Source organism: Mus musculus, chromosome 3 (genome assembly GCF_000001635.26).
Source record: "Mus musculus strain C57BL/6J chromosome 3, GRCm38.p6 C57BL/6J".
Lineage (NCBI taxonomy): Eukaryota > Metazoa > Chordata > Mammalia > Rodentia > Muridae > Mus > Mus musculus.
In genome coordinates, this window is record NC_000069.6 from 122,000,577 (window position 1) to 122,017,824 (window position 17,248).

At 40.1% G+C, this 17,248-nt stretch overlaps 1 protein-coding gene across 4 annotated transcripts in view; it reads left to right on the forward strand.

Annotated features, from left to right (window-relative positions):
- Positions 1 to 16,101, forward strand: part of Arhgap29 (Rho GTPase activating protein 29) — a 63,565-nt gene extending 47,464 nt beyond the window's left edge. For 2 of the 4 annotated variants that reach the window (XM_006501290.2, XM_006501289.3), the window contains exons 12-22: positions 1,966 to 2,126; positions 2,633 to 2,772; positions 3,669 to 3,773; positions 5,079 to 5,177; positions 6,200 to 6,339; positions 6,968 to 7,156; positions 7,378 to 7,515; positions 9,250 to 9,482; positions 10,674 to 11,004; positions 11,489 to 11,597; positions 13,525 to 15,581. In XM_006501290.2, the coding sequence (XP_006501353.1) occupies positions 1,966 to 2,126; positions 2,633 to 2,772; positions 3,669 to 3,773; positions 5,079 to 5,177; positions 6,200 to 6,339; positions 6,968 to 7,156; positions 7,378 to 7,515; positions 9,250 to 9,482; positions 10,674 to 11,004; positions 11,489 to 11,597; positions 13,525 to 14,399 (2,520 nt within the window). In that variant the 3' untranslated portion in view covers positions 14,400 to 15,581. Of the gene's footprint in view, positions 1 to 1,965; positions 2,127 to 2,632; positions 2,773 to 3,668; positions 3,774 to 5,078; positions 5,178 to 6,199; positions 6,340 to 6,967; positions 7,157 to 7,377; positions 7,516 to 9,249; positions 9,483 to 10,673; positions 11,005 to 11,488; positions 11,598 to 13,524 lie in introns of all 4 variants that reach the window. The other 2 variants (NM_172525.3, NM_001356524.1) reach the window with 1 other exon arrangement.
- Positions 16,102 to 17,248: the final 1,147 nt, after the last annotated feature.

Here is a 17,248-nt window from a genome sequence, read left to right on the forward strand (position 1 = left end):
TGTTCAGTTCTGTAACTGCCATCACTGTTATAGGCCCCTCGGGAAGCTGTCTCTCTTCATGTCCAGTGTTACATTTGTGGGAATCAGCCTAGGCTGGAAAATACGATGAGAGTGGGAAAAGCAAGAATGTATCCAAAATTGTCATATATTTCCACAGTCTGCCTACTTCCGTTTACTCTGGAGAGTCTTGAGATAAATGGCACTAATACATGGCTCTGAGCAGGACTTTTCAGTGGATTCAGATGGAGGAAAAGATTCCATCTCAGTGAGGAACAATTCAAATGTTTTGAGCCCTTAAAGTTGTAAATCACTTATCAATGTTTGATTGTTATCAGATTTATGAAATCTCCCTTACCTCAAACTATAGCTGATAAAAGCTAAGATTGAGTGTGTATCTGTGCATGTAAGAGATCTGTCTATATGAACTTACTTAGTTCTCAGAGGGTCCTACTATGTAAACATATATTTAGCTCCGTTTTACTAGTGCAGAAACAGAAGTTTAGAAAACCTTTCTTCCCAGTGTATGCTCTTTGGACAGATCACCTTGTCGCTTGCTACTCAGGTAGCATGTAAGTGATGAAGAGGTTTGGGTTTTTTCGTTTAAACAGGATCTCTCAGATGACTCAGTGAACTTTTTCAAATTTCTGATACAAAGAAATCATAAATAACTTGATTAGTGTTGCTCACCCATGGAAGTGACCCTTTAGATCAAGCAGGTTCAACTTGCCACAGGATTACCCAAATATGCTAGCCAGTCATTAAACTGTATCAAATAAAGGCTAAATGTCCTTTGTTAATTGAAGGATGAAGACACAAACTGTTCTTTTGGGCATACATTTCAAATAGTGCTATGTTCACTGACTTGTCCTTAGAGAAAGGTGTTATCCACCTGGACTCTGGTTAACTAAGAGTTGATCCTACCATCTGATAAGACGTGACTGATGAAGAGACGACATAGTCTTTTTTCCATACTGCTTTCCTTACCTCCATCCCCCACACAGGTCCCAAGCGGCGTGTTAAGGAATAGATGGGACCGTGCTTTACTTAGTCTTTAGCTGGCTTCCTTTTCACTCCACCTCCAGTGACCTTTCTTGACCTGAGTCAAGCAGATGTTCTGCTTCCTTGTGTGTGCTTTGGCCCTTCTGTGTGCTTCAGGAGCACACGCACTGTCCACGTCTGCACCACCTCTGCCTTCTGTTTGAATCAGCCTTCTCTCTGCAGCTGTTTCCTGGCTCTTTCTCACGTGGCTCTTTCTCTCATATTTCAAATGTCAGCTCTTTGGCCTTCCCTAACCTATCATGTTAAAAATACCCTTCCAGAAACACAAGCATGGTGATAAAGCAGGGGATAGGATAGCATTATCATCTTTTAATTATATATGGGGGTTGTGTGTATGTATGATGGGAGACACACATGCCATAGCATGGGAGAGTGAGGAGAGAGAACAACTTTCTGGAGTCAGGTTCTCTCCTCCAGCTTTACCTAAACTCAAGTCCTCAGACTTGTGTAGGCAAGTGCCTCCACCAGCTGAGCCATCTCACTGCCCAAGTTGACATTCTTACAAAGTGTTTATAGCAGTTTTCAGTACCACAAAATAATTTAGGAACCACCCTTAAGATAATATAGTTGGATGGGGATTTCGCCATGATACACTGAAGTTAGTATGTGTCTAAAATTTGTTACTAGAAAACTCACATATTGTATGAACTCTGGCATGTTACATTTTAAAATCACTGTTGGAGTCACGTGTTAAATAGTAGGAGTGATAGTTTTTTTAGACAGTTGTCGACCGTTAGCTGTTAGATTAAGTTATTTCCAATCTAAGCTGTGCATAGCATGCTGATGGTAATATCAGTGTTGTGTATGTCAAATGTGTGGTCTTTTATTAGTGTGCTTGTTGACATAAATGTACATAGCATTTTATAGCTCATGAGTTATGTCTGTCTTTTGTCTTTGTGACTGTAGGTAACAGTTAACCTCTTTCATATGCAGCAGCTACAGGCTGCATCCCTTGCCAACAGTTTACAGTCCCTCTGTGACAGTGCCAAACTCTATGATCCAGGTCAGGAGTACAGTGAATTCGTGAAGGCTACAAGCTCAAGTGAATTAGAAGAAAAGGTTGATGGGTAAGAATTAATGCATAGGAGAAATTATTTCAAACGGGAAAACATTTGCTGAGTTCCTGTCTATGTTTTTATAAGGAAATGTCTTTTCTTACACTGAAATACTAGCTTTAATTTTTTTCAATATTTTCCTATTATTTTGTGAGTTTAAGGAATAGATGAAATATACTTGAGGATGATGCTTTCTATTTTCACACGCTTCTTTGAGTCTTAAAAACTCTTTGGAAGTAGCAAATGATAACCTACATATTTTGAGTATACCAAAAACTTGATCTATACTTTTTACTAATGTTAGATTAGAAAAGTTTAATCATGATATAAATATTAAATATTCTATTGTTATACCTTTTCCATATTCAGCTGTTATAAATACACATTGTCTAAATGCTATATTTCTTTAAAAGAAGTTGAACTATATAACAAAGTTATTAATATTAATGAAGCTTATTCTACATTTATTAAATTAAGAAGTTTACAAGACTGTTAGTGCTGAGTATTTTATCCCATAGGAATGTAAATAAACAAATGACCAACAGTCCGCAGACATCTGGCTATGAACCTGCTGACTCCTTAGAGGATGTTGCCCGCCTTCCTGACAGCTGTCATAAGCTTGAAGAGGACAGGTGCTCCAACAGTGCAGACATGACAGGTACATTCCTGCAGAGCAGACACAGCTCTATGAAACAGCAGGGCTCTCAGACGGGATTACTTAATGAACTGTTCTAGATCATTTATAGTTCTGACCTCCATGCCTATCTCAAAAGTCTGTATATTAGTCATTGTTACAGAAATTTGAATCATTTCCTTTTACATAATGTCAGTATTTCACCCTATGAAATCTACCTGTAGGCAAGGGTTTTTTTCTTCAATAATATGTTTTTTTTTTTTAATTTACTTGGCATCCCAGTCATAGTCCTCCCTCCCTCCTCTCCTTCCAGTCCCACTCTTACAAGTCCCTCCCCCTTTATTCCCTCCACTTCTCCTTAGAGAAGGGGAGCACCCTTGGGTCCCACCCCTCCCTGAGACATCTAGTCTCAGCAGGTCTAGTAGGCACGTCATCTCCCACCGAGGCCCAGCCAGGCAGTCCAGGTAGGGGAAGGGGGGATCCAATGGCAGGCAACAGAGTCAGAGCCGCTGTTCCAGTTGTTAGGGGACACATGAAGACCAAGCTATTCATCTGCTACAAATGTGTAGGGGGGCCTAGGTCCATCCATGCATGATTTTTGAGTTGTTAGACCAGTCTCTGTGATCCTTTCTGGGCCACCACTTCTGTGGTGTCCTTGACCCCTCTGGCTTGCTCAATTCTATCCCCTACTCTTCCACAAGACTCCCTCTTCCCGATGTTTGGCCATGGGTCTCTGCATGTGTTTCCATCCACTGTTGAATGAAGCTTCTAAGGAGACAGTTATGCTAGACTTCTGTCCTCAAGCATAGCAGAGTATCATTAATAGGGTCAGAGGTTTGCTCTCTCACATGGGATGGTTCTCAAGTTGGGGTAGTCAATGGGTTAGTGTAGGCAAGTTTTTAATTACTCTTTTTTTAAAGGTCCTTCTTTCGTAAGATCATGGAAGTTCGGAATGTTTAGTGACTCAGAGAGCACTGGAGGAAGCAGTGAGTCTAGATCTCTGGATTCAGAGTCTATAAGTCCAGGTACAATAACTAAATATTAAGTCTAACTGAACATTCAGTGAGAGATTGAAATGATGTTTGAACTATCTCAGACATAAGCGAATATACATGCATATGTGTACTTTAAAGAAAAACAATGACACCTTAATATGCTTGATAACTCAACAGGCAGAACATGGGTAGTACATGAGAAGCCCCTTTATATACATATATAAGTAACACACATGCACATGTGTGTGCACACACATATATAAAGATATCACGGGCTGGTGAGATGGCTTAGTGGGTAAGAGCACCCGACTGCTCTTCTGAAGGTCCAGAGTTCAAGTCCTAGCAACCACATGGTGGCTCACAACCATCCGTAACAAGATCTGACTCCCTCTTCTGGTGTGTCTGAAGACAGCTACAATGTACTTACATATAATAATAAATAAATATTAAAAAAAAAAAAGATATCACCTCCTAACCCACCAGAATGAATCATTTTATAACTGTTTTAAATGTTTTTAGTAGTATATTTCATGGACTTTACCCTCTACTGCTATAAAAATAGAACCGTTTTCTTACTTTTGATTTGGCACTGGGAATTGAATTCAGGGTCTTTTGCATGTTAGGCAGCTCTCAAGCACTGAGCTCTACCCTGAGCCCAGGTGGCGGGGGTGGGGGGTGGGGGGGTTGGTTTGGTTTATTGATTGATTGACTGGCTATAAGTTAACCAAGTGGGCCTGAGCTCACTCTGTAGCCGAGACAAGCTTTGAATTTTGTGTTCTCCCTCAGTAGGCCTGGCAAAACCAAAGGATTCATTTTTGACTTCCTTCATCCAATTGATGCAAATAGCTACCTGTGTTCATATTGTATAATAACTTAGTAATGAAAATATCATTTGGGTTGTGTGTGTATGTGTGTTTTAGTTAATTGCTATGTTAGGCCATACCACTGCCAATATTTACTGTTATATTAGTTACTCTGTCATACATTAGATATAGAAGATGCTGTATATCTTTGTAAAGCCTGTAACCTCAAGTGCTTACTGCCAGAAATGAATAGTAAAGTCTCATAAGAATATAAATATAAATATATTGTTGAATATATAAGAATATAAATATATTATTTATATAAATATATAAAATAAATATATATTAATAACAATAGATATATTGTTCAGATGGATATCTGAGTCCCCTGTTACCTAGCTTTTGAGAATAAAAGAAAATTTTAACAATAAGAGAATAATACAAATTGTGTAACTCCAAGAATGTTATCACTGCCTATTTTCACTGTTCTTCAATGTTTAGTCAGGTAAAGGTATCCACAATTTCATTTTAGGAGACTTTCATCGGAAACTTCCACGGACTCCATCCAGTGGAACCATGTCTTCTGCTGATGATCTCGATGAGAGAGAGCCACCGTCCCCTTCAGAAGCTGGTACTGCACTCTCCTCAGTTAGGACCCACTAAACTAGTTGGAATAGTGGCAGTGCATAATGCTAGGTCATTAGTTTGTTATATGGATCTGCTTGTTTATGCATACATATGGATTGATGATGAACTGATCAAATGATCAAAATATATCTACAAGAATAAGAAATAAAGTTACTAGATCTAAAATTACTGGCAGTGTGTGAACAGCAATCCGTATAGTGTTCTTTCATAATTCCAATACAGTGACTTTCTGTAAAAAGCATGGCACTGCCTACATTCTGGAAAAGCTCATTCTTAGTAGTGCAGGAACTATGGGCACTGAGAAAACCTCAGTGGTAAAACTCTTCATTACTGTGCACGAAGCCCTGCCTTTGCCCAAGTACTGCAAAACAACAATTACACTAACGAGGAAACCGTAAGAAGCAAGGCAGGAGAGCAGATAAATGTTCTCTCAAGGACGGGGAAAGTGTGGATGTTTAGGATACAAAAATCATTTACCTTCGTGACTTGAATTGAACTGATAGAAATTTGTTTTTGTTTCTTTGGTATACTATTCTTTTGGCAGAATTTCACAAATTAAAAAGTATCTTACTTCCACTATGATTAAGAATATAACTAGTAACTAATCTATAATTTTATAAGACTAGTAAGTACTGTCTTTAATGCACATATTGCTCCCATACAAGCTTCATGTAACTCACTCTTTTCAAGTAGTGACTGAGTTTTCTTAGAAATATAATGCCACTCATAAACACACTGCTCTTAACAGGAATATTAATAAAAGCATAAATTTGTTTATCTTGGGGATACTGTGTCTTGGCATCTTAGAATTAGCTTACTTACTGGTTTGGTGATGAGTATTAAAGCATTTGAAGTGTGGAATTATATCTATAAGTTGTTTTTGATGTTAGGAACCCCAGGCAATAGTTTTTTGTAATATGTAGATGACTGAAAAGTATAAGGATTGCTTATAATACATAAAGATTTTCTCATCTTTCCATTCTCGTGTACTGTTTCTGTTACAAGGACCCAATTCCCTCGGAGCATTTAAGAAAACTTTGATGTCAAAGGCAGCTCTCACTCACAAGTTTCGCAAGTTGAGATCCCCGACAAAGTGCAGGGATTGTGACGGCATCGTAATGTTCCCAGGCGTCGAGTGTGAAGAGGTGAGATCTGTTTGGACGTGCATCAACCCTCTCACTTGTTTGTTGGCTGATTTCTACGTATTTACCAGTTGGTTTTTTTTACTAGGATATAAAACGATAGGTTGAATTGGGCATCTTCATATGTATGTGTCATTAAATAGTAGGGTTTTTTTTTTTCACTAAATAAACTTTATTTTGGTTAGGATTTTACTTACTAGGCTCTTTTATAAATATCTTTTTTGCTTTATTTTATGTATATTGATGGTTTTCCTGCATGAATTTCTATGCATCAACTGTTTGTGATGACTTTGGAGGCCAGAGCAGGATGTCATAACCCCTGGGTCTGGAGTTAGAAAAGGTTGTGAGCCGTCCTGTGGGTGCTGTGAGTTGAAAGCCAGTCCTCTCTGGAGGAGCGGCCAGTACTTTTAACTGCTAAACCATTCTTCCACCCTACAGATAGGTTTTTAATAAGTTGTACCACGGTGTCTCTTTTATTGTTTTGTATTCTGTTCTCTTGTTAGGTCATAGGACCTTACAAATAATGCACTATAAACTTGGTTTTGATTATGTTATCATCGATCTGTCATGGTTTGCTCAGTTGTGAATAGATCTAAAGGGTACTGATGAGTTTTAATGTCATTTTCTGTAGTGTCTCCTTGTTTGTCATCGGAAGTGTCTGGAGAATTTAGTCATTATTTGTGGTCATCAAAAACTTCAGGGAAAAATGCACATATTTGGAGCAGAATTCATACAAGTTGCAAAAAAGGAACCAGATGGCATCCCTTTTGTACTGAAAATATGTGCCTCAGAAATTGAAAATAGAGCCTTGTGTCTCCAGGTACCTAAGTGTATGTCATTTGTTATAGTGAAAAGTGAATTTGTACTGCTAGTTTGTAATAGCTGGAATAGTTTTATTCCAATTTAAAAAAAAAATGTTATTTGCCCCAACTATGTTTTTTCTGCAATACTAAAAATAAGTGAAGTGGACACATCTGGTGTGTTTAGTTTAGGTTTCTGCAGTGCCTTTGAACTAAAGCAGAATTTGTTTCTCTATTCAAGGGAATTTATCGTGTTTGTGGAAACAAAATAAAAACTGAAAAACTGTGCCAAGCTTTGGAAAATGGGATGCACTTAGTAGACATTTCAGAATTCAGTTCACATGACATCTGTGATGTCTTGAAATTATACCTGCGACAGGTAAAGTTTTTATTTTTGTAATTGATCATCATATTTGATACAGTAAAAATGTGATTTTTATTTTGTTTTTTTCAGTTTATAACCTTTGTACATATACATTTTCATTGATATAGACCATACTGATATCTTATGTATAGGTCAAATTACAAATAAGTTAGACATGCAGTTAAAAACATAAAATAATAATAATAAAAACACTGACTTCTCATTTCACAGTAATATTTATAGAATATTCATGAAGTGTTTGAATTAAACTTAACTTGAAAGTGTAGCTTAGCTTTTTAAGGAGAGGCCAGTGTTGAACCCCCCACAAGCAGAGTGTTGTTTGGATCAGTTTGGTTTTGTCTTCCCTGATATTTCAAAATAACAATTTTAGATGGTCAATGGGGAAAAACTTGAGGTGCACGTTTGGGACAATAAGCAGAGCTGTCCTGAAGCTGGGTGTACTAGAACACTGACAGGAATATGGTCAGGAAGTAGGCCATCCTCGATTGTCTCTTTCTTTGCGTAGTTTTGGATCAGTAGTTTGCATTAACATGTTCAAACACCTCTATCTATGGGGTAAAGTGAGTGGCCTCAAGCAGAGGCTGATGGCTAGGGAATAAGAATTTAGTGCAGTGTTGTGAGTCAGGTATAAAAGCTACTTGGGTTGTGTCCAAATGGCGTTCTATTCTTGGGTGAAATTGAGGAGATAGTAGCCAAGAGAGTAGCGCTGGAAGTCCTGAACAGGTCAGTTTCTGCAGTTCCATTGTTCCGTTCTAGATCCCTTTATCTGTTTATATAGCTGTTGTCTTGGGGTTTCTTTTTTACTGGAAGAAAGTATTTCTTCTATCTTTGTTTCTGTCTTTTTCTGTTTTGTTCATGTCTAATCCTTGAACAAAGTGGACCTTACTCATCTGTAAATGTTTTTATTTCCTTCTCTCAATAGAAGACCATAGACAGTAAGTGCCTGTAATGTTGCTTTGAGTGCTTCGCAGCCTGGGCCGGCTCTGTAGTCTCCTCCCCTTTCTCTGCTCATTCTCCTGCTTCTCCTGCTTCTCCTGCTTCTCCTGCAGTACTTTCCAGGAGATTCACTCAGTCTTTTCTCTTCCCACTGCTGGAAACTTCAATATCCTTAGGGCCACTCTCTTTAATTTCTGCAAACTCTGGTGGTCTGCTCCTGCTAGTTTATCTGACGTCATCTGCATTAGTGCATATGTTTTCAATGGTGCTAACATTGGGATTGTAATGAATAGAACTATAAACATAGATGAGCATTTTAAAATCTCTTGTGGAACTTTTAGGTTTAGAGTTTTATTTATTGTCTGTGAGTTTATTGTCTTAATTTATAACACTGACTTCAGATTAACTTAATAGGTGATGCCTATAGCAAACATATACATCTAACCTCATATATATATATATATGTGGATGGATGGTTGCCTGCATGTATATCTGTACCACATGCATGCGTGGTGCCCAGGGAGGCCAGAATCTTACAAATCTTCTAGAACTGGAGTTCCAGACAGTTGTGATCAGCCGTGTGGGTGCTGGGAATGGAACCTGGGTCCTCTAGAAAAGCAGCCAGTGCTCTTAACCACTGAGCCATCTCTCCAGTTCCAATCATACATAGTTAAAGACCTGCTTTAAGTCTTGTTGACCTAGAAGGCATGGTGAATTACTGAGTAGCTGTGAATAACAGTTAACATTAGCAGGGGAAAAGAACATATTCATAATGTAATTTTATTTCTTTAGCTTCCAGAACCATTTATTTTATTCAGATTGTACAAGGAATTTATAGACCTTGCAAAAGAGATACAACATGTAAATGAAGAACAAGAGGCAAAAAAAGATAGCCCTGAAGACAAGAAACACCCACATGTGAGCATAGAAGTCAACCGCATCCTTCTGAAGAGCAAAGACCTGCTGAGACAGCTGCCAGCGTCACATTTCAACAGCCTCCATTACCTCATAGCACATCTGAGGCGGTAAGGGTTCTTTATAAATAGAGCCTCTTTTGGTGGGTGAGTCGGTTTTTATTATATAAAATCAAGCACTTTTACCGTTTTTAGTGTGTTTTACCATTTTTTGTGTAATAGTGTTAAGTACATTCATGTATTTCTTTTAAATGGATTTCATTTTTCATAAGGTTAGAGAAAAGAGAGCAATTGCATGTTTGGGCAGCCAACCTCATCCTCAGATATGTCCTGTGAGCCTGGCTCTAGTTGGAGAAACAGGGTGTCTGCCATCTGTGGGCTCACAGACTGCGCACATACATAGTACAGCATTATTTCGTTCAGTAGGTTTTATAGCATATGAAGGAAGAGGGGTAAGTCAGCGAAAGCAGCCTCAAGTCAGCCTCGAAGAACTCAGTAGTGACTTCGTAGTTCAAGAATGCTCAGAAGAGCATTCCAGGCAGGGGATAGCAAGCACATATGGGTAGGAGCAGTTCACATTCAGGAAATAAGGTAATGTGGTTAGGCTACACTACAGCACACACAGAGTGGGACCTGATACAATCTTGCATACTTGTCAGCTGAGTTTACCATCTTGCTTCTATACCCACTAAAGATTTTTGAGCCAGGAATCTAACATGCTCAGATTTGCCTCTTACATCTTTCTGGCAAAGACAAGGACAGTGGGCTGGAGGGGAGGTCTTTTCTAAAGTTCTTGTCTCCATGAGTAGTCATAGAAACAAAAAGTGATAAGAGCTGGAAGTGAACAGGGTGGGAGAACAGCAGTGTAGACGGAGGCCAGGGGCTCACCTGGGCCTGAGCAGTAGCCTGGTTAGAGGAGACTTGACAGTTATATTCCGTTATAAAGACCTAGAAATCTATAAGAAGTAATCTTTAAGGGTCTGTTCTTTGTTTCTGCTGGGGAAAAAATGTCAGTAATTCCTTCTACTTGGTTTTTATCCTAACATAAAAATATGACTAAATCAAACTTTGGTATGTGGTCAAAAGGCCTCTCTCACAACTTGACCCTTGACTATTTCATAGACTTTTGTACCCTGAGTGTGTTCAGGCAGCCAACATGGTACCTTAGGTGCCTCCTGTGTGCCAGGCTCTAGCAGGAAAAATTGGATGGAAATATGCAGCTACTCTTCCCAGCCCATAATAAACTACACTGAAGAACTTCAACAGCCAAGGCTCATAAAGCTTATGTGTTTTGCCCTGCAGAGTGGTGGATCATGCAGAAGAGAACAAGATGAATTCTAAGAACTTGGGGGTGATATTTGGACCAACTCTCATTAGGCCAAGGCCTACAACGGCTCCTGTCACCATCTCGTCCCTTGCTGAATATTCCAATCAGGCACGATTAGTAGAGTTCCTTATTACTTACTCACAGAAGATCTTCGATGGGTCCCTCCAGCCTCAAGCTGTTGTTATATCTAACACAGGTGCTGTGGCACCTCAGGTTGATCAAGGCTATCTTCCAAAACCTCTGTTATCACCAGATGAGAGAGACACAGATCATTCTATGAAACCACTCTTTTTTTCTTCAAAGGAAGTAAGTTGTTTGTTGTTAATTTGTATGTGTATATGTGTATGTGCGTGCATGCACACAAATGACAAGACAGGCTTGTATTTGCCATGGCACTTGGGTAGAAGTCATTGGACAACTTTAGGGAGTTGATTTTCACCTCCACCATGTTGAGTCAGGGTCTGTCTTGTTTCTGCCACTGTGCAGTGTGGTCCAGGCTAGCTAGTTCAGAAACTTCTGAGAAATTCCAAGGTATATGCCTCACTGGATATACATAGGATTACAGATGCATGCTACTACATCTGTCTGTCTGTTTTACGTAGGCTCTGGGAATCATACTTGGGTTGTCAGTCTTTGTGAACAGCACCTTTAACTGTTGAGCAAAGTTTGGCTGGTACAGAGTTGGGTCAGAACTGTATGATGTTTATGTCAGTAATTTAATGGTCTTGCAACTCCTTCTTTTGAAATGTACTTTGTGTATACAAGTGTGATAATTCTCTCCCGTTAACAGGATATCCGTAGTTCAGATTGTGAGAGCAAAAGTTTTGAATTAACTACATCTTTTGAAGAATCAGAACGCAGACAAAATGCATTGGGGAAATGTGACGCTCCTCTCCTCGGTGAGTAGCCCTGTGAAGTAACACTTGACAAGTAAACGGTGGTTAAAGGCCAAGTGTGTGCACTGAGTTCAATCCCTAGTCCTGCAACAGTCTGAGAGAGAAATAGTACCAAAAACTATTCACATAGGGTTTGAATCTAGTTCTGTCTGGTTTGTAAATGTAACCTATCTTTTGATTTTCACTACCTCATAAAATTAGGTTCCTAATTAGAAATAGTAATAAACATAAATAATTTGAAGATACTTTTTAGTATGTACTATATCTTAGATAGTTCTGAAAACTTTTTTTGTTAGGACATTTAGACCAACAACTCAGATCCATGTATTCTTATGTGACAGGTGAAGGCAGGTAGGGACAGTGCAGGGCCTATCCAGTGCAGATCAGGGTCAGGAACTGACTAGGACCCGCCCAGGCAGCTGGCTGCAGAGCCCACACTGTCTTGTGCTATGCTAGTGACTTCTTGCAGCACTGAAGGATGAAGGTGTGTCCTTTGGTTCTTCAGGCCAACTGCAGTGAGTCAGGCCCCTTAAGAGTACTCTGGGAATGTGGGAAGAACACAGGGAAGTAGATTACAGGAACATTTTTTGGAGCCCAGGGGAGAAAGGTCATCTGCTAACTGGAGAGATGGCTCATTGTTTAAGAGTGCTTGCTGAATTGACCTGAATTTAGTTCTGAATGCCACTCACAGCTGCCTATGGCTTCAACTCAAGCTGCAAAGGGATTCAGTGCCTCCGGTCTCTGAGAGCACCTGTGCCCATATTCACAGAGACACACTTAGTAAGCAGGTTAGCGGTGCAAGGCGAATGAGGGTCAGATGAGATGACAAGTGACGCTCGTGGTCACCTGTATACACACACGCCATACCCAGGAATAGGGGAGAAGATAAGACCTCCGAGCAAACACTTCCAGCTGCTATTCAGAACCAGAACAGTATCAGGGTGCCAAGTCATTTGATGTTTCTCAATACCAAGGAGCTAGGGCTCAAGGGCAGGACCTTTCTTTGCAGGAATTGGAATTTCTTGAGTAGATAGAGCCAAAAGAAGAAGAGGGGGTCAGGCTGATGGAGAAAGAGGAAAGGAAATCTGGGAGCCCCAGCACCTGGACATGGCAGTGTCTTTACTTAAAGCAGTCCTTCAGCCTTAGCTTGACCCAGGAGATACAAGTTTATTAGCAGAGCAGCTGTGGTGGTGAGCACCCCCTCACTGTGGGCTGAATGTGGCTAAAAACCAGATCCTAAGTTCTTGGTGTTTAGGGCAAGCTTGCATTTAGTTTGCTGGAGGTGGTGTAATTTTTCTGAGTTAACTGTTCACTTTTTTTATTATTATTCACTTCATATTCTGATCACTGCCCCTCCTGACTCCCCACCCATATTCCTTCCCCCATCCTTTTCCCCTTCTCTGAGAGAGTGGAGCCCCCCCACTGGGTTTCCCCCTAGTTGGCACATCAAGAAGGACTAGGCACTTCTGTCACTGAAGCCAGACAAGAAGACAGCCAAGTTAGGAGAGCAGATTCCACAGATAGGCATCAGCTTTTGGGATAGCCCCTGTACCCATTGTTCACGACCCACATGAAGACCAAGCTGCACATCTGCTACATAAGAGCAGGGAAGGGGGGCGGGTGACCTTTTTGACCTAGAAAACATTTGTTCATGGGGAACATATTTTTAAAAACATTATTAGACAAGCAGGTTTTGTATTTTGTTTTTAACTCATTTGTAAAATATTTGTGGTTGAGGTTTCTTTTGCATAGATTTATGCAAAAATTAAATGAACTTTTAAATTCCAACTGTATCTTTAAAGAACAGCTAGATCTTCTGCATAGACAGTACTGTGTTGGGGACATTTATAGTATTCCTCCTGTTGTCCAGTGTCTGTCTGTCTGTCTTGTTCAGATTCTAGTGTTTATCGTGTGCAATTTTCCTTTTCAGACAACAAAGTACATTTGCTTTTTGACCAAGAGCATGAGTCAGCGTCCCAAAAGATGGAAGATGTCTGTAAAAGCCCCAAGCTGCTGCTGCTGAAATCCAATAGGGCAGCAAACAGTGTGCAGAGACATACTCCAAGGACCAAGATGAGACCTGTAAGCTTGCCTGTAGACCGGCTGCTTCTTCTTGCCAGTTCTCCTACTGAGAGAAGCAGCAGGGATGTAGGAAACGTAGACTCAGACAAGTTTGGCAAGAACCCTGCCTTTGAAGGACTCCATAGAAAGGACAACTCAAATACTACTCGCTCCAAAGTTAATGGCTTTGACCAGCAAAATGTACAGAAATCCTGGGACACACAATATGTACGGAACAATTTTACTGCCAAGACTACGATGATTGTTCCCAGTGCCTACCCTGAGAAGGGATTGACAGTAAACACTGGGAATAACAGGGACCATCCCGGCAGTAAAGCACATGCAGAGCCAGCCAGGGCTGCAGGAGATGTGTCAGAGCGCAGGTCCTCTGACTCCTGCCCCGCCACTGCTGTCAGAGCACCCAGAACACTGCAGCCCCAACACTGGACAACATTTTACAAACCACCTAATCCCACCTTCAGTGTCAGGGGGACTGAGGAGAAAACAGCATTACCCTCAATAGCTGTACCTCCTGTCCTGGTGCATGCTCCCCAGATCCATGTGACAAAATCAGACCCAGACTCAGAGGCCACATTGGCCTGTCCTGTGCAGACAAGTGGTCAACCTAAAGAGAGCTCTGAGGAGCCTGCCCTGCCTGAGGGGACTCCAACTTGCCAGAGACCACGACTAAAACGAATGCAGCAATTTGAAGACCTTGAAGATGAAATCCCACAGTTTGTGTAGGATTGTCAAAATTTAGATTTTTCTGTTTTATTTTGTTCTGTGGTGTCATTTTGTGAGAGAATGTTTGGACAGGGCCCTTTTGTATAGGATTGCCAAAGCTGTTTGTCAGTGTGGTGTTTGTTGCTCATGTGGGATGGGAGAGTGTCCTGACAAGGCTCCGTTTAGCCTCACTGGAATGATCTTTGAAGCTGTAAAGAAAAATGGGTGTTTTTGTGTTTTTTAGAGTTGATTTTTTCCTGAAGAATGATCCATTTAAATGCATCACTGATACATGATACAATTTTTAGCAGTAGGTGCAATTGGGGAAAATCAGCTTTAGTGTGGAGAGTGAGCCCAAGTGCATATTTATAAAGTATTTCTGAACACAAGTGGTGTTCATGTGCTGTGGTTCCTCACAGTTTCATAGGACATCTTTGACCATTTGTGCTTCTGTAATTGTAAGTCAGCTTCTATTTTTCAATTGGAAATTCACCTTTTAATATTTACATAATGGCCAAAGGGTTTACCAGTCTGTATTTAATTATAATTGCCAATTTTTACATATGGCAGTTAAATTGTACCCCCCAAAATGCACTTAAACCTGAACTGTGTAGTTCAGTTACCTCTTATTTGACTTTAGATGGATTTAATACATTTGGTAGGGGCTGGGGGGTTTGTTTTGTTTTTGTTTTATCCCTTAGCCTCGTGTGTATAAACTCTCATTTCCAACAGTTCTGAACACATTTATACAGTGGTCCAGGAAAGATGCTGTTTTTCAGAAGTTTTTAAATTTGATACATTTCCTCTTTTTACTACCTGGGTTTGTTTAAACTGTTCTTTTATAAGAAATGTTTTGACTTACAGATCATTTTATATTCTTTTTCTACCTGACTTTCAACCATTGAAAATGTGTAGTTCTTTCAAATGGAGTGAAGATTTATTTAAGTTAATCCTAAGGGTACACGTCGTGTTTAGAAATGTGAGAAGGCGTAGATGAGCAGATCAGTTTTGTTTAAAGAGCAAACTAACAACCTAGTTTTCAGAACTTGTGCACTCCTGTTCCTCTCTGCATCATTGTTTGTCTGAATGGGATGTAAAAGGGACAGCACACACAGTAGCCTTCCGTACGTGTGAATTATGTTATGCTTTTGTATGACCTTGTTATATTTGATAAATATATGTATATATCCACTTCTTAAATTATTTCAGGTTCTTATGGCTTATCTGACAATATTGCCTCTTAAGATGTGATCTCCAGTGTAATTAACCATTAACGTAGGGGTCAGCTCTTAGGGTCATGCATCCCTTAACTATTGCATGGAGTGTTTTATGACAAGTTGTGTCGGAGTCTCTGTGCCATAAGAACTAGGAAGAGATTACTCAGCCTTTTCATAATGAAGCTTATAAGCACTCTATTGCTGTGAGAACCTAAAATGAAATCAGCCAATATTTATTGAGCCCCTTCTGTATGATACAAACTTAACAAAGTTTCTACCTATACTTTCATAGCAACCTGTAGTGGGCTAGTGGGCTACTGTTATTCCCCTGCTATTGACAGAGGAGAGACTTCTGTTACATACTTCCAAGTTCCACAGAATTAATATAAAATGCAGGGCTCTCTGATTTTGATGGTTGGTGTTTGTAGTGACTCTGTGATAGTACTAAGTATCATCAAAGAGTACTTAGTAACCAGTGCCCTCTAAAGATTCTTTCTGTGAAGTAAGTTCCCTGTGTAAATTATTTCTGCATGTGTGGTTCGGGAACAGTAAGTATATTCGCATTGTTATCCGGGTGTGCATAACCCACCATCTCCACTACTTCCTCACCATCCCATAGTCAGACTTGTGGTTTTAACTCCAGCTTGAGTATGCAGAGACAGCCCAGCTCATGAATATATCGTGGCATAAAGTTCCCTCTCTTCCCCAATTACCAAGTGACAGTTCCACTTGGAGACCTTTCTATCTTTAGGGTTTCCTGGCTTTTTCCCAGCCTATGGATGCCCTCTTTTCCTGGGAGTTGTAAGCGAGCCTCTCAGAAGGAGTTGCATTTCTAGAGTACCCACAGTGTCCACTGTGCCTGCTACCCAGTAACAGTGGCGGCCACCCACGGGCACTTAGGGACTCCCCATTGACTTGAAACTGATGTGAGCAAGGGAAAAGGGCAGAAGCTAGGAGACCATCAGGAAGCTTTATGGAAATTTCCGGCAAGCGTTATGAAAAGCTGTCATAATAGTGATATCTAGCCAATAGACCAAATTCAAATTTTATTGGTTTTCATTAATGTGCCTGAGCATGCCAACAGCCCAACACCAGACCAAGGGATTTCGTTTCTTTGGTCTCCTTCAATCTGGAACAGGTTTTTTGGCATTTGACCGCATGACCTTGACACTTAAGGACCAAAGACCAATTTATGTCGTATCAGTTTTGGTTCATGTGATGCTTCCTCACAGGTAGAGTCAGGACCACAAGTGCCACTCACATAGTGGTCCTCTGACCCTCTACCCTATGCCATGACTTGCAAATGAATGCCTACATTCAACAGGTACTCGTCACGTGCAGTGAAAAATGAAAACTTTAAGTACCATAGGTGCTCTCTAAGTTTTATTTCTTATTGCACTCTTTAAAAAACAAACACACTTTGTAGTTATTTAATAGTTTTGAGACAGGCTTAACTGCCTTTACACACAAGCAAATCCACAACAATTGGCTTGCTAAAGTTTGTATAGCTAGCAAAAAGTAAACTCAAGTGTCTTTGGTATAAATTGTCTCATTTCTAAAACTTCATCTTTTAAAGCAAAGGCAGCTACCATACTTGAAGATGATTTTTCTTTCTGGTTGCTAGGACACTGAGATTAGGGTCTGTCCCAACTC